This window comes from Carettochelys insculpta, chromosome 12 (genome assembly GCF_033958435.1).
Source record: "Carettochelys insculpta isolate YL-2023 chromosome 12, ASM3395843v1, whole genome shotgun sequence".
Classification (NCBI taxonomy): Eukaryota; Metazoa; Chordata; order Testudines; family Carettochelyidae; genus Carettochelys; species Carettochelys insculpta.
This window is the reverse complement of record NC_134148.1, coordinates 27874833-27899621: the sequence shown is the minus strand read 5'-3', so window position 1 is coordinate 27899621 and position 24789 is coordinate 27874833. Positions and strand designations below refer to the sequence as shown.

General features: G+C 39.3%; 1 protein-coding gene across 13 annotated transcripts in view; it reads right to left on the bottom strand.

Moving 5' to 3' along the window:
* ADAMTSL3 (ADAMTS like 3) overlaps positions 1-24789 on the bottom strand; it is a 340842-nt gene that overhangs the window by 62110 nt on the left and 253943 nt on the right. For 11 of the 13 annotated variants that reach the window (XR_012647201.1, XM_075007108.1, XM_075007110.1 and 8 more), the window contains exons 16-20: positions 18305-18591; positions 8241-8370; positions 6359-6551; positions 5255-5434; positions 4102-4255 (exon numbers count right to left, since the gene is read on the bottom strand). Coding sequence is in view for 12 of the 13 variants with exons in the window: in XM_075007108.1 (XP_074863209.1) it covers positions 4102-4255; positions 5255-5434; positions 6359-6551; positions 8241-8370; positions 18305-18591 (944 nt within the window). In the remaining variant the exon portion in view is untranslated. Of the gene's footprint in view, positions 1-4101; positions 4256-5254; positions 5435-6358; positions 6552-8240; positions 8371-9359; positions 9492-18304; positions 18592-24789 lie in introns of those variants that run through there. The other 2 variants (XM_075007107.1, XM_075007111.1) reach the window with 2 other exon arrangements.

Sequence of the window (24789 nt, the reverse complement as noted above, 5' to 3'; positions counted from 1 at the left end):
GAATCACAGGCACTCCCCCTAACAAATTCTGTCTTTCCAAGAATGCTGGTCATCACATTTTCTCTGACATAGTTCAGGTCAGCTCACAACATGCCGACTTTTTATCTGTGTCACATAAATACAAACAGGAACAATGCTATGGTCAGTTTTCTGGCCCTGATTTAGGTATTCTTTTAGTTCTCTCTAAATTTCCTGGAGCTCTTTTCATATCAATGTGAAGGCACTTATATCTGTATAGAGGAGAATACTCGGAAGAAGGGAAAGAAAGCAGAAGGATAGGCATGCTACGTCTGTTATTCTTATTGCTCCCAGCTGAAAGGGCAAGAAAGGGAGTAAAATGAACAAAGCAAATAAAAGGTGGAATGTCACGTCACTTTTCCCACATTTGGGCATAGCTACAGCAACCGGAGAGAACCTGAATAACACAAAGTCCATTAGAAAAGCAGGATTCTTCTTCCTAAGGCTGTTAGACTTGCTGGCTGGCTGATTTTACTGATTGGCAGGCAGAGTGAGATCAAGTTGACAGTAGCCCAGGAGGTGAGAACAGAAGTCAATGAACATGCAGTGAGGGAACAGAGAAGGCCATGCTACTATCAGTGAACTGGTGGTCATTTTTTGGCGGGTGGGGGTGGGGGGACAAGCTTTCTTCACAGAGTTCTGTGGTTGGCAGGGGTCAGGAAAACAAGAAGGAAGGAGAGAAAGGGAGAAAACAGTCAGATCCTTGACAGGGCCGGTAAGTGAGAAGGTGCCTGCTAAGAACTTGAAGAGAAAACTGAGCAGAGCTTCATGCAGGAAGGTGCAGAAGTAGAATGATGAGCATGGTAAGACCCTTCCTGCATTTTAGCAGAGGAATTAGAAACCCACAAGATTTTTGGAGAGCTGCCTCCATGACAAGAGCCAAAGATAGGCCTTCCCAGCAGTAGCTGGAAAGATGCTGGGACACAGTGTGAAAATGACTGCAGTATTTCAGATACCATTTTGTTGACTCACAGAACAAGACAGAAGGACAATAGAAGCATATGCCTTGGCTATTCACTTTGTGCCAGGTGAAACTGGCCAGCCATGGGAGTTAGAAAACTCCCTAGATAAGTGCTAAATAACACTCGGTTTTTCCTGTTCACCCTGACAGAGAACAAAACCCAGCAAGCTGCAGAATGACTTGAATGAGTCAGAGAAATAGACAAATTAATAACACAATCAGGCACGTGGTTGAATCTAAAATCATTACTACTCTACCATTGGGTGAGAACATAAATAAAATGATAAACCTTGATAGCAAGTCATTGCAAAGGTGGAGTGCTTCAGATATTATATACATATGCTTTGGATATGTTGTAAAGGAAGAATACATTTCATGCTTATAAAACAGAAGAGTTATTGTCCATGTTTTAACTAATGAATTCTGAACAATATGAACACCATGGGTTCATAATTACATAGCTCTTAAATAAGTTTTGTTGTCCAGATACATGATTTTCTTCACTGACAATTTTATATTGTATTAAAAAAATATTAGAGACACAGAGCTAAGATAATTAAAATGCTGTCCTGTTTTCAATAAGTAATGGTCTCAAAAATGTTGCATTAATGAAAATGTTTCAATATTAAATATTTAATTTCCAAAACCCGCATACACATGCAATAAGCTATAATTTTATACTTACAAAATATTTTGTGCTATGTTTAAAATATTTATTCCAATACAGAATTAAATCTAATGTACATTTATAAACCTATTCAAGTCCAACTTATCCATTTCACCTGTTTTAACGAAAGATTATACCAACTCTTCTTAATGCAGCAGCAGAGGGTGTGTGTACACACACATACTATTGGCAGGGTTACAAGTGAGACAGCATTCAGTTTTGCGGACTGCAGGACAATGGGACTTTTTGAATTGCTGACAGCATCACAATTTGCAGTTTCGGAAGAGATGGTTTTTCTGAGAAGGCTTTCCTGGAAGCTAAACCTGCTGAATACATTACCCTGCACCAGTTCCCCAGAGGCTGATCATCTACTGGTGTAACATGGTGTCCAACAGATGTCCATGGTGTCTGTTGTCTCCAACAGAGCTCCACACATTTTAGTCAACTAGAGATCTGGCTATTTCCCAGGACCTAGGAAGCCAGCAATATTTCTGACTGGACTGCGCCTTCATAAAGTAAAGATCATGACAAGAGACTGTGTCTAGGTAGTCAGGTTTAGACTAACAAGCCCTACCACCATAAGCAGCTAGTAAAACTTAAGGACTCAATTGTGCCCTGAAGACTGAGTCCTGACAAAGTGGCATTGAAGAAAGCCACTTGGTGACAGACTGTGCATGGTGAACTATCCCTTTGAACAGTACAGCTTGTAGCCATGCCATGTTCCTGTCTCCCACCCACTCCCTTTGGAGTGAGGTGAGCAGAACCCTGGATGTAGTAGGAGGAAGCAGTCTCTGCACAGTCCTCTGAATCCCAGGGTTGCTACTGTCCTTTGCCCTTGGAATAACAAGTAAAGTGGTAATGTCGAGTGTGCCCCTCTCTCAGCCCCACTGTACTCATATAAATGCCAGGCAGACTCCCCCGATTCCAGGCTAATGAATTTAAACCCCGCCCCCAAACCCAGAACATTTGGGAACTTGACAGGAGAGGCTGGTCACCAGTTCTCTTTCATCTTTTGGTCTGCGCTCCATTGCCTGCTCTGCTAACTACTGTATGTCGTCACGTGCTGCTCCCTTCTCACTACAATGAAAGTTGACAATGTTACTTTAATATCACTCTCCACTAAGCAATTTGCAGACCACATTGCCATTCAACCATCCACAATAAGTTACATTCAGCAAGATATGCAGCTCAAAATATTTTATTAAACCTTATGCCAAGGACATTCCTGAAAGTCCACGGGGTTTTATTTAAGTGGTGTTTTTAACCTCAGGATTTTGGCATGTTAATCTGAAATGAAGTCCAGGGAAAGAAGTTTCATATTATGTATGAATCAGTAATTACTCTATTATTTTGTTTTGTGAATAACCATTTATACAATGCTAGAAAAACATAATGAAGTAGCTATTTCTGGACAAGACCATTAACTGGATCAAAATCAAAAAGCCCACCTGTTTTATCAGGTATTTACAGATTGGTGTGATGCAAAACTTCTAATTCTTTCAAACCCAGGATGAATGCTTTTAACTGAACAGTTGTTGTGTTGAGTACAGTTTTATTAACTTGTATCTGACATTAGGCTACTCATAAAAGCCTTTTTTTCAAAAACATAAACGTATATCCTCCATTCTACACGAAGAAAAGCAGACACCTACACTGAGGGAATGGTGGCACACGCACTCACCATAGCTGTATTTAAAAGAGACATCTAACTGGTGATTTCACATGTGCTGCTAGTGCAATTACAGTCATTGTGAGAAGATCATGCTCAAAATTTAACACCTGCATTTTTGCAGGAACACGTCTAGAAATAATCATCCAGTTACAGTATTGTTTTTAAAAATGGTGCCTACTCCTGCTATGGCTGCGTCCTCTAAGTGCTTTGTGTTTCCCTTTCGCTTATGCACTTACAGGAATTACTTCTGCAACCGCCACTGGAATGGGAGTTTTGTAACTGTTAACAGCACCTATCAGAGTGTAGCAACTAGCATGTTAAGAAAACACACTGAAGAGATACACAGTGGGCCCAGTTCTTATTTACATTAAGGCCCCTTTTCATTGCTTTGGCAGTATAAATGGGATCTATGGAAGTATGAAAATAATTTATACCCAATCAAAGCCACCTTTATGTTCTCAGAATTACATAGCGGGTAGATTAGAAACCAGGCCAAAACATTTCAGTAACAGTGAGACCACAATGTCCCTTAGCACGTATTCAAAAATTACATTTAAAAAAATTGAACTGGACCCATTGGACCACTGGTTTAGGCTGAGAAGATACACATTTCATAAAATTAAAGCGATCTTACACGTGTTCGCCCTCTGATCACAATGCCTATGTGATCAGTAACTATGAAATGTAGCAAAGACAGATAAATGAATTAATTTAGCAGCACGTACACAAGTTTTAGTTGATTATGACAAATCATCTAGGCACTATGTAAAGTAACATACTTACTGTTACAGTCATTCACGTGACAGGACCTTACAAGTGAGGAAGTAGGGAGACTGCTACACATTGATATATTTAATGTGACATTTTGGCCCTTTGCTGTTAGCTTTTGGCAGGCAAGTTTCCTTCTTTGGATTCCAACTCCACAGCTTAGAGAGCACTGCAGAAAGAAGGATATAGTCAGAGTGAACCTTGTGTCCTGTCTCATGCATGCTACTTTTAATGTGATTTTTTAATGGATGCAGTTTCACATGGATCCCTCTGCTACCCAAACCTCCAAGGGCTCTCCAGACTTAAGTAAATACGAATGTAAAGAGGCTAACTTTTTCCACCAAACACCTCAGAAACAACAAAAGGAAAATGAGAGGACTTCTCATTATCCTACTGAGGGTGTAGTGCAGAATGAGACAGACATATAATTTAGCAAGCTCTAAATTGATTGGGCTGAGTCTCCGAAGTCACTGAGCATGTTCATTCTGCATATGGGCAGGCTTTTTAACTATAACCTTTAACTATGCTTAGGCCTTTTAGTGGATTTTTTTGGGAGGAAACTGGGACCTTGGAAAAAATGAGAGGGTGAAAATAGCATCGGTACAGTATTTTGCCTTTCAGAAATTCAAGATGGGACTAAAGCTGAGTGATTGTAATTTCAAGATGCTTCAACCAGGTGCAACCAGACTGAAAAAGGAACAGGAAGCATCAGGGCCTCTTGTTTCTCATGAGCGCAGAAAGGGGATGGGCTTAGTTGGGTCTATTTTTTGTGGCTGGGTGCACCGGGCTCTGTTTTCTGGAACATTTTACCATCTTTCTCCCCAGAACTTCAAGAACTGTGTTGGACAGGTAGCCCCCTTTGCCTGTTTGCATTCCCCATGGAGCCCATGTAACCTGCACCCAAGGTCCCATGTAGTGGGACTGGGATCATTTACTGAGAGAAAGAATGAGTCTTCTCTACAGCCTTAACTGAGAGCGCCACCTGGCTTTTAGTTCAAACAGTAAAGGCTCCTGCATTAAACTCAAGAGGTCCCTGGTTCGAATCTGCCTGTGGGTGGTTACACCCACACTACATACTGTTATGATTATCTGGTAGCCTCCCAGCTAAATATCCCTTGAGTTCCCTTTATATTAGCAGGTCTGGTGAGCTCCATTCTGGGCCACTCACCTTGGACCATTCTCCTACAACTAGCTGAGGTGGACAATCAACTTTGGCGCACAATTTATGAGCAGACAATCTAGGCTCCTGGCAGATCTCATCAGAGAGTTTCAGAAAGCTTCCATCTGTCAACAACTGCTTGCAGTGAATTTTGCGACTCTGAGTCCCTCCGCCACAGGTACGGGAGCACTAAGACACAGATAAGAATGCGGAAATCTTAGCTGCACACACACCAGTCCTCAGTCATTTATACTATTATTTTATACAGGCTTACCTAAAGCAGCCATCACCAAGTTCTCTTCGAACACTTTACTAGTTAAGATTAAACAGTGAGCAGGCTTTTTCTAAAACCCTGGTAGCCCTAATTTAGCTAATGGGCCAGGAGCCAGGAAAATGCAACTAGTGAGCACAGTGCCAGACAACTCCACTGCAAGGAGTTAGTGGAAAGCCTAGAAAAAGACATGTACTTTATAAGGGGAATTGACCAAGTCAAGGCTCAAGTGCACATATGGTGTGAGGGGAGGAAGTGTCACCTTTGGGAGAGATAAGTTAAGCACTGCTTCCAAATGAAGCTTCTCTCACTTGTGGAGTATGGGGAGAGAGGTTAACTGGACTAGTTGGTATCTAAGCCATTCAGGACTCCTGAGGTGTTCACTAGCACCTTGAATTTCACTCAGAAGGGAACTGATAGCCAGCAAAGGGAAACTAAAAGTGTAATAAGTCTGATGTCCAGCTGAACTCATTTTATAATAACAAACTTTGCCATTTTCCCACTTTTGATATTCACAGAAATAAGACACATCCAACTTGATTTGCTTCATTAACTGGTCCCCCTTCACTCCCCCGCCCTCCAATTCCCTACTATACAAACCACGGATTCTGTTTTTCCACTCCAAATCCATCTGATGACATGGGTTTTACCCACAAAAGTTCGTGACCTAATAAGTCTCTAAGGCACCACTGGACTGCTTGTTATTTGTGAAGTTACAGACTAACTTGGCTACCCCACTGAAAGCCTGTAGTGACATTCCAGGTTACTCCAATTAAAGCAGATGGGGTAACTAATCTGAAGAAAAATGCCTACAACTAAACAATGTCCACAGTCTGCTGTACCTGTTGCCATTCTTCAGCATACCAAGCAGGTGGGCAGTCAATCTGGTTACAGGCTTGTAAGGCATGAGGCTTTTCAGCTTTGCAGTCTTCGTTAGCAAGAATGAATCCCTCGGGTTGCTGGCACGACACAGTTCTTGTCTGTATCCCAACTCCGCAAGTAGCAGAACATTGTCTCCAGGGGCCAGTTTCCCACCTGTGCCAAAAAACACATTGGGGAAAAAATCCACTCTGATTAAACAATGCACAAGAATAGTGCATCGTGGCGGGATTACCCAGACACAAATTATACCCATGTAGTGCAAAACAAGGTAGAAACGTAAACATATTTATATTAGAAGAGTCTGGCTATCACCTACATTTGCCATTATGGAACTAAACAAATTACATTAATAAGCTTGAATGTAACAAAGTTATCTATATTGCTTCCCATAAATACTATAAAGTAATAAAGAGCTAATTCAAAAAAAATGTATGTGTTTATATTTAGAACATTCCTCATAAGATAATCAGCCCCCTGTTAGCTTCATGCCAACATTCATAAGATTTAAGAGGATTTTTCTTATATCTATTAATTTTTTATTACATTTATATACATTTTCTATCAAACTTTCTGCTCCTGTTAACTTTTAAGCACATGTATTTCAGGAGAAAGTTTCTATACACACACTTTGCTTTGGCTTTGACCTTCTTCTCTAAACCATAATTTTCTCATTGAATGCAATATTCTAAGTTTTTGATAGCTTAATTACATTTTACAAGTGAAAGGGGGCATCAGAGTTTCCTTCACAAAATTTATATCACTTTCTGAACTAAGGATATACCCTTTGACTCTATGCAATTAGTATTTAACCCTGGGCTCTTGGGAAAAGGAATTTTTCCAGCGGGTTATATGCTGGGTCTACTGAAGAGCTTCATAGTCAAGTGATTTTCACACAGACCCCTGCATTGTGAAGCTAAACAATTGCACCACAAAAAAGCAGCCATGTAGCACTTTAAAGACTAACAAAATAATCATGTTAGTCTGTATTCTATCAAGACAAAAAAGTGCTATGACTGCTTATTTGTTTTGATAGAATACAGACAAACACGACTATCTCTCTGTGATTAATTATACCACAGTATCTTCAGATGATGTATTTATTAAATCCTGTCTTGCCTTTCTGAGGAGACTGTACTTTTCATATACAAAAATAAGAAAAATAATCCAACCCACAGATCTACTTTAGGAATAAACAGTAAATAAGAAAAGGTGCCACCTGAGTAGATTTTACATGCATACAGTATTTTCAAGAAATGACAGTCTTTTTTTTTCTTTCCTCATTATTCCCTCAGCAGACTAACTCTGATTAGTTAAAGAAATTAAACTACGTATTATATGGTTCTGAAAACATCATTCCACAACAGGAGTATAACATTTAATCAAAAAGATGATTTCATTTGGGTTTTAAATTTCTGCAAATGAAAAGGTTAAACAGTCAGTCCTTGTAAGTCAGGATGTAGCTGGTTTCAAGAAAAGTAGAACACTGTCTTTGAAAAAATATTGTTTTTTCACACAAAAATGAAGAGTAATTTATTTGGTAATGTAGTATTATGCTTGTGAATTGTGCTCTTTTCACTGAAAAAATATTGCTTTTCCACTTGGGGCTGTCATCTGAAGATATTGATTTGTTTCACAGATGAATCTTGACATTTTTATCAAGCAGAATAAAACAAAAACAACACGTCTATTGACAGAAATAGTGAAACTGCATTTAAAAAAAAAATCACAGGCCCCGATCCTGCAATCTGATCTTTGTCTGGGAAAGTCAGTAAACAATGTAGAGTTATCTAAGCCATATGAACCTCTTCTTTTCCACCATGTAATTTAATTATTAAAGCATACCTTGGTGGGCACAGTTTCATGTTGCAAGTGCGAGTCATTGCTGGTGGTCGCATGGTACTGTCACACAAGGTATCGTTAACAGCTTGTTTTGTCTGCACATGCAGACACACTGCAATAGCTTCTTGTGTCCCTGGATTTAAAAATAAAATCACATGTGAGATACTCCGGGGACAAAGCAGCAATTTTTTGCCTTCTCTTCCCCCATCCCTCACAATTTCCATATGAACTAATTAGGGATGCCAAAACTAGACTGCAAATTTAATATTAACAACTTGACTCATTAACACACTGGAAATATTTTAGAATATATTTGAAACTCAGAAGACATTTTGCAATTAAAAAGAGCATTAAAATGCAACATTTCTGGGATTTCCTACTGACAGCCACCAATGCCCCAAGTTTGGATATTTTTCTAGATTCAAATCAGGTGTTCAAATGGATACAAATAAACAATAGTAATAAGGTCCCAGTTTTTATTTGCGCCCCTCGAAAAATCAATGGAAAATTGTTTGTAGCGATTTTGTCTTTCTTTCCATAACACCAAGAAACCAAGACACCATATTTGGCACTCTGATGACCTGATTTTGGAAAGCCCCTTCTATTTAATAGTGCTGCTCTAAGGCCTGGTCTACACCAGGGAACAAGTTTATCCCAGATATGGTATTCTAGCTATGCCACTAGCGTAACTAGAAATGACATATTAGGATTGACTTTCTTCTCTGCAGTAGATTAGGGCTCTTCAGGCTCACACCAATGTGCCTTACTCCACACGATAGCATGGAGTACCAGGGTCAATAGCTGAGCCCAGAAAAATCAATTTTGTCCTGTCTTCACATACTCAGCAAAATCGACCCCCAGAAGATCATGGCACATCAAGCCCCCCATGATTATAGACAGAAGGCAATTACAGTTATTTGGTTGGCTATCAACGTATAACACATTTCTTTTCAGAGAGCTTGACTCACCCTGCAGAAGCAGGATGCAGTTTTATTCCTACTGATTTCAATGGGATTTCAAACAGCTGAGAATTTGAGAAGATAAAAATAGCATACATCTTTCTAAAATGTGGCCAAGAAAATGGCTGACTGAGCAGATAGAGATGGTCAGCTCCTCAGCTGATGGACACAGGTGTAGCTCCATTAAAGCCAATGAATCCTCAGCTTTAAGAATCTATGCCCAGTGCATACAGCATGCCCTTACACAGGTTCTTCCTCAGTTTCTCTCCAAAGTGCAGTTATACACATAGTTATGCTGAGACATGAAAGAATATTAATAATTAAACTTTTATCAGTCAAAAAAATGATGTAATGCAAGTCTGGTTTAGATCAACACAACTTGGTGAGTACTTGTCAATTAATGAGGTTTACTGTTTGTTTTAAAATTGCATAGTATATTCTGTTTCATATTTTACATAATTCTGCAAGGCAGTATGATGACCTCCATTTGAAAATCCTATTCACTCAATGGAGAAAGGCACATACAGGACACAAAACTTAGTAAGATGCTTTGAAAATTTTCGGTATCTATGCATTAAAAACAACAGCCATTATCATTAACCTGTTGAATAGAATGGCATTGAAATGCACTCTAATATGCACTTTTGTTGTGAACATACAAAAATGACAAATATAATACACAACAGCTAACATAGTCACAGTTTAAAGAATCTGCTTCCTCCTTTCTAAATTTACTTTCCCTCCAAAAGACCTCCTAGGGCTACAAATGTGTTTTCTGTGGTAGATTATACTCTTTGTCTGACATGTAAAAGCTTGAAAGGTTGCTAATATGTTTATATTTCTAACTGGAATTCTTGTTATTTATGTATGGTACATTAAAATATCACACATTTTTTCTGTTTTATCTTATGACCACCAGACAAATGTTCTTATAAATAATCTTGCTTGTAGGTAAATTTGTACATGATTGTTTTTTTGACACCTATTGGTTATTTAACAGTCCATATGATACAGCTATCTCCATTAAATAGTTTTGGAAAACTTTCAGCCTCAGGTTAGTTCTGCACAACTTTCATGTAAGAACCGTCTTTTTCTTTCCTAGAGAGAGCGACAAATGTTTTTATAATGTGCTCTCAAATGCTTCCATCTGCCACTATCATCTGAAACTTTGCACTTGTACAGCCACTGGCCATCATAATGGTACACTAAAGACCAAATGAACCGCATCATGCACTTGAGGCAAAACACTTATTTTTCTTCACTATTATAATTTAGTAGCAGGTACACAGCATTTAAGGTTACTCCAATAACAGTTCCTGCAATTGTCTCTCTGTCAAGAGAAAAAAAATTTATTCTTTAACACTGACAATTCCTATCACAAGCCAATACTGCCCTATCAATTGTCTTGGTACAGTCCACCATATTTATTCTTTCAAGACCAAGGCTGCAATCCTTCATTATGATAACACAGGTACCAATTTAACAATTTCAAGCATAATACGAATCATACACGTAGGTGGAGTGGCTGTATCCAACACCATGGATTCTAGCTTTCTTTTGGGCTTTTCCTGGTAACCATCTTAATTCCTTTTGGGGCTGATGCTCATTCCAGGCAGCCTTTACTGTGTAATTGCTTTGACTATTTCTGCACAGTGCTGAGTTTTTACTGAAAAGGAGCACTGGCGTTGTGCATAATTGACCGACTGGTCACTTGTATTAAATAAAAGTAATCAAGTGTTGAAAATGGTGTTGTAACACATACCTCTACTGAAACCTTCTTATATTCTTTACATCAAATGTCCTCGTAAGATGATCCAAGGGTGAAAATACAAATTCAAAGCAAATCACTGCACATGATGAATGTTATAGAACTTTAAGGTTCTATCCCAGAGACTAAAAACCAGGAAACCATGGTTACTACAGAACCTCCTGAATGACTGAATAAATACACCATCAGAAGAAACAGCCATTTTGGTTTCCTTCAGTTTCCCTGAATAAGAAATATATTGCTTGTAAGGTACAATTCTGAAACAAAGATCCAGATGTACAGATTCACTGAGGTAGAGCTGTGGAAGAGGTTATCAGACAAGCTCTCAAACATACATTCATTGTTCATCCAGTTGCTAGGCCCATGCCCGCACTGGGGATAGCATTAAGGGTTCGTTTTCGGCTTCAAGTGTTTGTTCGTTGTAGCTCCACACACATGGCTTCTCAGTTGTTATTTTAGGTCAAATTTTACCCATAGAATTGACTTAAAATAAATCTCTTTTAAAGTCAAAACGGATAACCCTATTGTTTAACTATGGGTTATGCTGGGTAGTATTTTCTGCACTTCTCACACAGAGAGGGTGACATGATATGAGATTTGTACACTAAGCCCTCTGCAAATCAGCAGTGCATATTACAATTTGCGGTGAGTATATCAATGAAAAACAAGAAGTGCCACACCTTTTAAGTTTTTGGCTGTGACACGCCACCTTGGTTTGGGGTTAGCGTATGAGATGTTTTTCATTTAACTCATCACAGAGCCACAAGCTGCTACTCCACGTGGTTTAAGAAAATAAAAGCTACCATATGTTTTAGTGTTGTAAGTTACAACAGACCAGATATTCTAAAAGTTTGTAAGGCAGATTTATTTTTCAGATATATGATACTTTCCAATAAACAGTTACACCCTTCTGAAATGCTTCAAGAGATTGTTCTTAATTATAAATTTGTTTGTGACTACAAATTAATATTGGTTTATAATGTGAATCAGTGACAAACTTCTTATATTATGGGGTTAGGGATGCCTCTTGCAAAACCAGAAAAGTGATAAAATCTTCAGGTAAATACATTGTCATGTATGTGATGCTCTTGCCAACACAGCAGAACATTGTAATTACCCTACTAATCAGAGAGACTGAATATTTTCCATTTTAACCCTGCACACAACCCTCACAAACTCAAATTTTTTCATAACTTTTTACTGTGGAAAGAAATATACAGTGCATAAAGTTGTGTTAAAAGATCAACATGTTTACAAAATGAAAACTTTATGATTTTCCCTTTCTAGAGTTAAAACAACCAGTGAGTACAGGAGATGCTAAATGTAAGTGCTGGAAGGATAGTCTCTTCTTTCTCAACCTTACACCTAGAAAAGGAAAAAAAACTTAATTCAGATTACTCTTGTCTTGCATCTTAAAAAGAAATCATCCCTTTAAAACCTGGTCAATTAAAATGAGTTAGAAGAAATTTCATATATTATACATGGTTGAGTCTCTCTGCCAGATTTTACATATATATAGTCATATTTTCCTCTGTTAATGGACAGACTGCAAATTGTTCACGCAAGAGTCAGCAGTTTTTTTTAAAAAGTACTCTCAGTGACGCCAACAGGAGCAGTCATGGGAATAACTGCTCACCAACATGAATAACAGAGTGTCCCCAGCTCTCATCACTTTACTGTGAGCCCTGTAATACTTGGTGCTTTTCTTAAAGCACCAATACCTGGAATCCTCTGATTGTGCAAGAGTCTCATGTTTCATAAAATAATGCATTTCTAGCTCTCAGGATTGCTGAGAAAAGCTTGCACAAATGTAACCTACATGCATGCTAAAGTCTCAAAACCCAGGAAGAATAAAAAAAGATTTCTACATTAATTTTTTTAACATGTTATGATTTTGAACCAATCTCATGATTCTGGGGCACTTGACTCCAGATATTCAGTTGTTACACGGCTGGCAAAGAGATTCAAAGTCTGTTCTTCCATGTTTCTCTCTCTCTCCGGTTACTGTGTGAAAGGTTCACACAGCTTAAGCAGAAAGAGTGAAATCAACAATACAAAAAGGGCTACCAAAAGTACACACAATGAAAGTGTAGAGGTATTTCTCCAGTTTATTTCACCATTCTTACACATTAGGTAAAACAATTTCATAGACAAGCTGGATTCTTAAGCTGATGGCATCTTTTAAAGGGAGCATTTATTTAAATACGGTCCTTTTTTTTTTGTACAAACAAGCTTCTGTAAACCCTTCAACAAAAAGAACATTTCCCACAATTTAAAATAAAATCCAGTGAAAACAGTTGATAAACACACATTCTCCTTTCATCTCTGAAACCCAAATATTGCAGCGCTTGGAACCTTAAAATGAAAGTGCTCGTTACGGAAAGTGAGAAAGAGTTGATGCATTCTCATTGTCCAAGTAGAAAGAATGCGAATAAGTATTCAGAGCATTCTTAGTGACAAATAGAGTGGTCTGGCAACTTCTATAATCAAAAGTATAAGTAGATAAATTTGTTTTTTAAATTAGATTGTATAATTTTGAAATAGAGTCTGCTAAGAATACTGGATCTTTATTAACTAATTGATATAAACACTGAAGAAATACTGCACATTTAAAACAAAAATAATCAGGTAAATTACAAATACTGGCATTAATTCTTGCAGACAGTATCATGCATACACCCCCTTTGCTTGCATCAGAGACAAGGTTCTTCAAACAGCAAAAGAACAGTGCAAAAACAAAACACAAAATAAAAACCAAGCTTACACTTTCTTTGGACAAATGAGACAAAACCTTGAGTTCCCAACTCAATTTTAGTCAATCAAAAGCATAAATACAGTAAAAGCTCTGTTATCTAGCATGCTGGGAAAATGGGGAGTGCTGCTCAATTGAATATCCTGGTTAATGAAGAGTTATATTTTACCAGTGGAATATCAATTCTCAAATAATTAGAATAGAATAAAATGAATAAATTATAGAATAATATACAGGTACTCACCAATTCAGTAGCAATACTGCACTGCAGAGTGGTTGGTTTCTTGAGGCAATTAGGCATATACAGATGAAGTTTTCTATGCAGTAGTTTATCTTAGGACATTACATATCATTCTGGGCAGTGCACGGAGTACACCCAGATCAATAAAAATGCACATAACACTAAAACTATGCTAAACATAATGTAATATCTTTATAATCATTCAGAAGACCTGTCAGGATCTTGAAGTGCTTTGGGGTCATCTTTATCAACATCAATTGTCATTGCAGGTGTAAAAGGTATAGGAAATAAGCTTAATCTGTAATGACCCTCTGACATCCTGGAACCTGCTATTTTGAAAAAAATCTCTGATATTAGCTAGCTTACTTGTTTTCTGCCTCTTACATAAAAGTAGAGGGCAGAGCATGTCACTGCATACCATGTTGGGCCATATACTAGTCCCAACTACTAAAGTGATGATTTATGTTGGGAGATATCAGAAATGCAAGTTAATTGAGCTTTCTGGTTAATTGAATGCCGGATAACAGAGGTTTTGCTCTAAAGCAATGGGAGATGCCCTGATTAACGACACATATAAGCAACATCCTCAGGTTTTGAGCCATGATTTATGTAGTGTGTGGATTTCCTTCAGGAATAATGGGAAATATAGAAGATAGTTCAAATTCTTGGGAAGGTCTCTCTCACTGGGCAACTTTAAAATGGTGCCGGCTTCACAATTAATTAGCATGGAAGAACTACTACTTGCATTAATGGAAAGACTGATGACAGAAGTGATATTTATGATGAGAGATAATATAGCTAATGGTTACAAGGCACTAACTTTTATGGCACCCAAAATGCTACTGCATCATGGGCCAGCCATAAGGGTTTATAAAGATACAGCGCAGAAAAATCATACAGAGTAACTGACGATTTCTTGGAAAACTAGGCTACATCTACACTAGTGAGTTTTTTCGAAAAAAACCAGGACTCTTTCGAAAAATCCCATGGAGCATCTACACACAAAATGTGTTCTTTTGATAGTAAATCGGAAGAATGCTGCTCTTTTTCCAGTGACTCTCTTCCTCTCCCAGATGAGGATGAGAGCCTTTCTCCAAAAGATTCTCTCAGAAAAAAGCATGTGTAGATGCCCTGAGGGCTCTTTTTTTTTTCTCCTTCCAAATAGCAGTCCTCATGGCACAGAATTTTCGATCCCTGGCCTGTTCTTTCAAAAGGGCAGGGGCTATGTGGATGCTCTCTTTTAAAAGAGCAGATTGAGTTTTTCAATCTTCCTTTTTGTGTGCAGACGCACTCTTTCGAAACAAGTTTTTTTGGAAGAGATCTCCTGGAAGAACTTCTTTCGAAAGATCACTGTAGTGTAGATATAGACTTACTGTATAGGAGCTTTAGTCATAGACCAGGACACATTGCATTAGATGCTGTAACAAGAAGCCAAAAGATGGTCTGTTCCCCAGAGTTCACTTAGCTTAACAAAATAAAAAGCGAAGAGAATTGCAGACAGGTCTTTCTTCATATTTCTAATAAAACTAATGCTACTGATGCATTTTCATCTGTTTTTAGGAGCGGGGTTGAGAGAGTTTACATTAAAACATTGTGCGACATGAGGATTTGGGGGGAAGGTACAATAAAGATGCATATTCAGTGCTTGCTGAATTAGTATACAACGGTGTTTCTTAAACTTTTTGAGACCATGGAACACCAAACAATAATATTTTTATGCAGAACACCTATGAAAATTTTCTTTAAAAAACTGTCAGACAAATAACCCCCCAGACAGCAACATATACAGCAAAACCAAAATGAAACCATTTAATCAGGTATAATAGCAATGAAAAAGTAATGTTGTATCTGGTCTTAATGACAGAAAATATATGCTATCTGTGTATGATATCAAAAAAGTGTCAGGTGCTCGCAGCACACCTACACCAGTGTTCTGTGGAAACTTGTTTAAGAAACAATGGTATACAACATAGTGAAAATACAGTCTGCAGCTTGCCTAAACTTAGCAGATTGCCTCTAGATCAGGGAAAAGCTGGCACTGAAAAACTGAGGGAAAACCTCCAAGGCTATAGAAATCCTCAGGAATGTACTTTAAAAGCCTACGAAAGATACATGCAAATTAGAGACCAAGAAGTTTCCTTATTTTACATTACATTTGAATATTCCTAACTTAAAATGTCATATTTCTTTCCTTATAACTAAAAAGTTCATCTTACTGAAATGAGATATGGATTTAAAATGGAGCTGAAATTGATGAGGTCCTTTGACCAATGGAAAAAATGAAATAATGAGACCAGAGTTAGCACACTGCAATAAGTTTGCATCAGAAGTCTAACTTCTTAAAATAATGCACCCACAGATAATTTTTAGTCTGCTTGAAAGTGTTTGCCAAGGCAGCTCAATGAACAGCATAGCACTGATAAGAGGGCAAACTCACAACTATCTGACTAGAGTAACAGCAAGAGTATGGCTGAAGCTGTTTTTGATTAAATAGTCTCAGGCTAAGTTTACCCTATGAGATAAATTCAGATTTAAGACAGTTAGCTCGATATTACAAGAAGTCTGTCTTCATTGTAAACACCATTAGCTCAGTTTAGGGAGCACTAATATCAATATCATAATACTGTTAGAACTGGCTGGCTGTAGCATCAAGTTCAAATTTAAAAGTTCGAATTAAGACCAGTGTGGAAGCTCCGTGTCTTAAAATCAAATTTATTAGCCTCCAGAGGTGTCCTGTATGTATCCCACAATACCCCACAGTACTCTGCTCCGGCTGCTGCTCTCCAGGTGTGCAGGAATTAGGTCAAAACAAAACAAAACAGAAGAACCCAACAAGCAGTACAGTGGCACCTTAAAAGCTAACTATTTTGTTTAGTAGGTAATGAGTTTTTGTGTGTGTTGTTTTGTTGTGAACAGCAGATAGTGATATTCACCATCAAAACAGCAAACAAATAATAGACACACAAGCCATGTCTTCTTGGGGCTAAGCTCCTGTGATGCCCAACGAAACAAACATGGGCTGGCAGAAAGCACCTTGCATGATCAGACACACTGTCATTATTAGAGAACAACAAGAAGTCCTGTGGCACCTTATGGACTAACAGATATTTTAGAGCATAAGCTTTCATGGTCAAAGACCTGCTTCATCAGATGCACTGCCCATGAAAGTTTATGCTCCAAAATATCTGTTAGTCTATAAGATGTCACAGGACTTCTTGCTGTTCTCAAAGATACAGACTAACATGGCTACCTCTGTGATACTTGTCATTATTAGGGATCAATGTCATCAGTAAAACAAGGAGATACAATAATAAGGGAGGCTTTTATATTGGTTACTTACCATCATTCTGACAATGATCTGGGTACCTTTCTCAACTTCTTCTGTCTTTAAACTTCCAGAAGGTGAACACTATAAAGGAGGCTACTTTCTATGAGCTCTAGATTGGCTATTCACTTCCCAACTGCTGCTGCTCAGCCCTTTTCTACTTATTACATTTCTTCTGTGGGTACAATTGTCTTCACTTCCCATTGATGTCATCATTCCTGTCACATACAGGTGTGTTCACGATTCCACTGCTTCCACTTCACACATCACAACTCACTTCTATGGTCAGTTCCAAAGTACCGTATATAGTAGCAACACTAGCAACGTTGTCTAGCAATATGTACTTCAGATGGCTGAAAGACGAGATTACATCCAAAGGAGGTATATGCCCAACTCACCAGAGAGAGAAGGATATCACAGATTTCCTACAGAGGGATATGCTGTACCAAATATTGAACAATATCCTATTTGACCTCCATCCCAGCCATTTGTGGACAGGCATTTCCCTGCACTATCCTATAATACATTTACACTACCATAAGAAATGGCAGCATTTTGCACATAGTGAATAGTTAATACGAAAATTTTCATTCAGAAATGGCACCCTTAAATTTATAGGAGAAAAAGGAACATCTAGGCATACATGTCAATAATTTGTTATACATATTTTCATTTATCTAAACCCATAAACTGGCTAGTAGCTGAAGAGATTCCTTGTAACTTATCTTTTGGTAATACAAGACTAACTGCTGCATCAGTTTTGAAAGAAAATTTTTGTAACTTGGTTGACTGAACATAACCCAGTTTCTCATTCAAAGATTTATATAAAGAAAACCAATTTTATCTCCATTACCACCTTGGAAGCAAGGGACATTTAGACTCTATTATCAATGGTAAAAAGAATTAACCCAAGTTAAAAATTCAGATTTTGCTATTAAACACCAATGTAATAATTTGGAACAACATCAAACAGTTACTGAGAATGTCAAATTTAACACAATAATTAAATATGTTTAAACTACCTCCAACACATGTGGCTGAACATGGAGTAAAACCAATGTATTCCCAATCATAAATCAAACTGCTATCTTCCATACGTGAAAATTCTGGGGCGAATGGGATAGGATCACTGTTGCAGGACGCCTGGTGACATGTTCGTTCCATTGCTGGTTTGGGGTCTTCACATTCCTCATCAGGCAGATCCATTTCAGTTTGAGTAAATGTAAGAAGAACACGGCATTTCACCTCTCGCACCTGAGTGCCATGGCCACAAGTAGTACTGCATGGAGACCACGGTCCTGGAATAAACCTGCAAATAATCATAGTGCATAACTTAAAAGAAAACTGAAGGAGAAATTTGTTCTTGATATGTGTGTGCGTGTGCCCAGGTATGTGGAGAGTTAAAATATTGCTACAAAAAGTCAATGTTATATAACAATGCACATATGACCAACATGCTAACAAAGCATATGATGAATATTATGGGTTATACTGAGATACAGTTAAAGAGTGGACCCAAATCCTTTACACCTTTTTCCCTTACCCACAATTCCACATAACTCATCAAAAAGAAAAGAAAAGCTTGCAGGGGAGAAGAAAAGTCATACATATCAATGCAAAGCGACACATCTTTTTGAGAAAAATGACAGTATCTAAAGGTAGCTCAAAACTTCTGTAATACTCTGAAGGACAAGCTGGATATATAGGTCTACAAATCAAGGGTCAGAAGCTCTCAAGGCATGCGGTGTCATACATCTGCCAACAGCACATCTGCACTCTACATCTCCAAGAGGGTCTATCACAGGACATGATTGTAATGACATTTAATAGACCAAGTGAAAGGTACTTTTCCAAATGTAGTTAACTCCAGTGTAGAATATTAGAAGATGCCATTTAGATTCCATCCTGTAAGAGGCTCAGCACTGATGAAGTGATTAACTTGCTTTACGGAATATCTATCGCTTCTATCAGTGTATCTTTATGCTCCTGATGAACTATAATTAAATCTTACTGTAGACATCTCCTTAATATGTGGACTATGGGTCAGCAACCCCCAGCACGGGTGCCAAGAGTGGCATACAAGCTGATTTTTTTTTTGGCACAAAAGGTGGGAGTTCAGCCCCACCCCTCCTTTCCCATGCTGCCAAGAGATTACTCAATGCCATGCTGCCTATGGATTAACAAAAGACCAGCTAATGCTCCCAACCAACACCTAAACAATAACGCTCTGCATCTTAATTTATTTATTAATGAAACTCTTGTAAGTAGGACTATTAGTGACTTTAAAAATTATCACTGGCACTTGGACCCTGCATAGAGGTCAAAAGGTCAAATTTCAGCACTCTGCCTTGGAAAGGTTGCTGACCCCTGGAGTAGAGTTTAAAAATGTGTAACCTTCCTCTAACAGGGTCGCCCTACTCTCGAGTGTCCCTCTGCAGCCAGTCCCTGTGGAACTCTGTGCAGTCTTGACTGCTGCCTTCTGAGTCCTGAGGGGCGGGGTGGGGGGAGGGACAGGGAGGATCTGACACACCCTGTCCAGGGTGCTGTCAGCTCCTTCCCCAGGTTTGTGGCCAGTCTTCAGCCACTGAGCCTGGGTCTTGCTCAGGTCAAAGCTCAGCACTCACTCAGAGCTGTCCAAGTGTGGCTGGCTCCCAGGCAGCATAGGCACCTGCCTGGGTCAAGCTCCTGAATGGAACTGCTTGGCCCTAGCCCAGCAGCTTCTTTTATATTGGCCCGGTGGGCCCTGATTGGCTGCCACTGAGACAGCTGCTCCATCCTCCCTGGAGGACCTTTTGTTTGCTCCACACTGGGTGTGGCAAGGCCTCTGGCCTCCTCTAGAGCGCATCTGGGATTTGTCCACCCCATTACACTTCCATGAATTCAGGGGCCATTACCATGTCAGATACTAACGTTCAAAATTAGGCTTCTACCATAGGGCTGAATTCCACACGTCATCTTGGGTAGATTTGTGAATCAAATACATAATTGCATAGTATCAGACAGGAAGCCATGTTAGTCTGTATCTTCAAAAACAACAAAGTCCTGTGGCACCTCATGCATCTGATGAAGCGGGTCTTTGCCCATGAAAGCTTATGCTTCAAAATTTCTTAGTCTACAAGGTGCCACAGGACTTCTTATAATTGCATAGATCATTTCTAAAAGGTCTGAAACACTTGGTGAATGAAATTTACAGACTTGCTAAAAAATTTCCAACTGGAGTGGATCTACATGAAATAGTAAGGGGAAATAAAAACATGTTTTTATCAGCTCCTAAAATACAAGAAAAGGACATCTGTTTAGGAACCAAATTAGACATCTATTTCCTCCAAAATATTTCCTCCTCTTTCTTCAATTTAAAAAAATCCATTACTCTGTTGCAGAGAAATATTATTTTTAATATTTAAAAGGCAGTTATACAGGAATGAGACAAAACCATTATTTTGACCTCTGTTTTTTCTCTAAGTGCAAACAACATTTACACAGCATGGCTAATATTGGTGCCTCAGCTCGGATTGCTGCTAAATTTGAAAAGTTTGTGGCCAGATTACTATATCAAGACAACTGCCTTCTGCCACTGCAGAGAGAAGCAAGAGCAACAGATAACACAGTAGTTACCCTGCAGATATATTCTCACTAAGCCTTGGGGCTACTGTCCAAGGAGTATCTGTTGTGGAAAAGAAGGAAGAGTGACACCTTCCTCTTCTCTCAAGAGCACTGGCTAATGAAAGTTACGAAGAAGACATTCACCCCAGAGGAGCTGCTGCTGAACATTCTCCACAAATCCTGCCCCAAAAGGATTTACATAGTTATCAGGATTTGCCTTTATTTTAAGTTAACTTGAGTAGTACCACCCCAAACTTTGGCCTGATCCTTAGGATGCTAGGTGCATGTGGAAAGGTGCTGAGCATCATGACCACCTATTGAAGTCAACAGGAATGGAAGGTAAAAGAGCAGTTCTGTAGCACTTGAAAGACTAACAATCGTATGTATTAGGTGATGAGCTTTCATGGGACAGACCCACTTCTTCAGATCTGGAGAATAACTGATAACCGAGGGAAAAAAAGAATGTATTAAAAAAAAACTGGATACAAAAAAAAAAGAAAGAAAAAAAGACTTCACAAACCAAGTAGATAGTTAGGTGTGGGGGTGGGGGAAGAGAGAGGAAGAGACAGAGAGAAAAACATCTGCAAGTGTCTCCTAAGTTGAGAGGGATGCCTGCCATCACTGCAAACATCAAAGATGGAGAAATTGTCCCTGTAATGCATAAGATAATTGTGATCTTTGTTGAGTCCAGGATGATAGGTATCAAACTTGAAATGAATTCCAATTCAGATGTCTCCCTTTATAATCTGGTGTTTAAACCCCTTTGTTTTAAAAAAGGCACCATTAAGTTGCCAAAAGCGTGCCCTACCAAGTTGAAATGCTCACTTACCGGTTTATAGTAACAGAGAGGGAGCTGTGCTAGTCTATATACTATCAAAACAAAAAGCAGTCAAGCAGCACTTCAAAGACTAGCAAAATAATTTATTAAATATTTATTTTGCTAGTCTTTAAAGTGCTACTTGACTGCTTTTTGTTTTTACCAGTTTATGTGTATTCAGATTCCTGATGTCTGATTTGTGTCCATTCATTCTTCGGTGAAGTGATTGTCCAGTTTGTCCGAGGTACATGGCAGAGGGGCATTGCTAGCAGATGATGGGTTAGTGGAAGTGCAGGAATATGAGCCCCTGATCATGTGACTGACATGGTTAGGTCTACTGATGATGTCTCTAGTGTAAATATGGGGACAGAATTGGCAACGGGGTTTGTTGCAACAAGAAAATCCAGGATTAGTATCTCTGTGGTATGGTGCGTGGTTGCTAGTGAGAATTTTCTTGGGGTTGGGTGGTTGTCTGTAGTCAAAAAAAAGGCCTCTCGCCTGGGACCTGTGAGATGAAGCATCATATTTCAGTATGGATTGTAGATTGTCAATAATGCACTGGAATGGTTTAAATTGAGGGCTACAAGCGATGACAAGCAGTGTTCTGTTATTAACCCTCTCGGGCCTATCCTATCTCTCCGATGAATGGAAAGTGTTCAGTCTATCACAGTTTTGACAATATTTGAAGTGCACTAATATAATCTTCTACATTGGAAGAGTATTTCCAGAAACCAACTACAGGTGCTCATATACTGCAGTGACAGGAAACAGGAAACGCCATACCGGCACTGATTAGCTGTCCTTCCAGCCCAGTAACTTGTCTCTGACAGCAGCCAGATGCTTTTGAATGAGAAACCCTGCAGCACACAGCAATGGGAAAACCTGCTAACAAAGTACTTCATTTCCACTCCAACTCATCAGATGAAATGGGTTTTACTTCTGAATAAATCTGTTAGTCTCTGAGATGCCACAGGACTGCTCAATGGCTAGGTTAAGGACCAAAGAGAGCCATATAAAATATTTAGACATTTATGTAAAAATGTTCTCAATCCTCCTAAACAATAAGCATGGAGCTAACTTCAAATAGGTCACAGTTGTTGCTTGAAATCAGCATGTCTGTAACATGCTCACAGTCAAACATGCTACGCACTTTGTTGGATCAGGGCAACTGCACACAATATTTGACAAAATTCTCATGTTCTCTTTCATAAAAAGAACCATATCTGGATAATATTTCATATACACAGAATTTACAAAGAAACTCAGAATATTCTAAGTGATTATTCCTTCCCTTACACTGGGTCTATATTGTATTTGAGGGATTCTTCTTGAATATTAGCACCTGAGCTTTCAGAACAAAGTTCAAGCAGAACAAATTAAAACATGAGTTTTAAAATCCTCCCTCGTCATTTGCTAATCCAAATCACATGATGGGTACAGTTAATTAAGACAACCCCAAATAGCTAAAATTAAGTAAAAGGTAATGGAGCTTATGGAGACTACTACTACAAAATGCACGCATGTAGCACTGGGCAGCACATACAGCTCTGGAAAGAAGACAATACTCTAACTAAATCATGAATATGGATCAGGTGCTAATTTTGCATTAATTAGCTAAATTCACAGGCTGAAGAAGGAATTATGGCCTTCAGTGTTCGACTAAGCTGTAAAATGCAATAAGGTACCAGCATCAGGGGGCATATATTTTTCATTGGCTACGTCTACACGTGAAGCCTACTTCGAAGTAGCTTATTTCGATGAATAACGTCTACACGTCCTCCAGGGCTGGCAACGTCGATGTTCAACTTCGACGTTGGGCAGCACCACATCGAAATAGGCACAGCGAGGGAACGTCTACATGCCAAAGTAGCACACATCGAAATAAGGGTGCCAGGCACAGCTGCAGACAGGGTCACAGGGCGGACTCAACAGCAAGCCACTCCCTTAAAGGGCCCCTCCCAGACACAGTTGCTCTAAACAACACAAGATCCACAGAGCCGACAACTGGTTGCAGACCCTGTGCAGGCAGCATGGATCCCCAGCTGCGGCAGCAGCAGCCAGAAGCCCTGGGCTAAGGGCTGCTGCACACGATGACCATAGAGCCCTGCAGGGGCTGGAGAGAGAGCGTCTCTCAACCCCTCAGCTGATGGCCGCCATGGCAGACCCCGCAATTTCGATGTTGCGGGACGCGCAACGACTACACGGTCCCTACTTCGACGTTGAACGTCGAAGTAGGGCGCTATTCCTATCCCCTCATGGGGTTAGCGGCTTTGACGTCTCGCCGCCTAACGTCGATGTTAACTTCGAAATAGCGCCCGACACGTGTAGCCGTGACGGGCACTATTTCGAAGTTAGTGCCGCTACTTCGAAGTAGCGTGCACGTGTACACACAGCTATTGTGTGTCATGTGCAGCATATTGAGCTTGAGAAGTCTCCACTACAGTCAATGTCAACTTTGTCTTTGACTTTACTGGAAACAGGGAACTCAGCTTGAGTTAAGTTTGGGATTCCCTATGTCTGTGGGGAGAGGACAGGGCTCCCCTGTGGCTGGATCCCTGCTTTCTTAGGGACCGAATGTGTGTGGCTGGGGTGGGGCTCCCCACTTCCTTCTGGTGTGCATGTGTATGTGTGGCTCGGCTCCCCCTTTACCTCTTGGGGTGAGTGTATGCACACCTGCTTTAAAAATGCATCCATTATTAACTAATGGGTGTGGTAATCTTTACGATCTGAAGAGAAACCAGAGTTTATTATTATCATTATTATTATTATTATCATTATTAACTAAAGGGTGTGGTGCCAGGGTGGCACACATCTGAACAAACACACATGACCTCCGTATTGGTGCACAAGACAAAATTTACTCCACTCATGGATGAAATATCTTACAGGGAACAGCGCCCTACAGCCCAACCCCCTGCCTCCTGAAACTCCTCCACATAACTCATTCCTCTGTCCTGCACTCCCTTCACTCCACCCAACAATTACATTTTTTAAAGGCACTGTTTTACCAGACAGTCCACAGGGGTATAGGTTGTGAGAGTATACCACCTGCAGGTAACTTGTTACTTTGACACCTGCTTATGAATA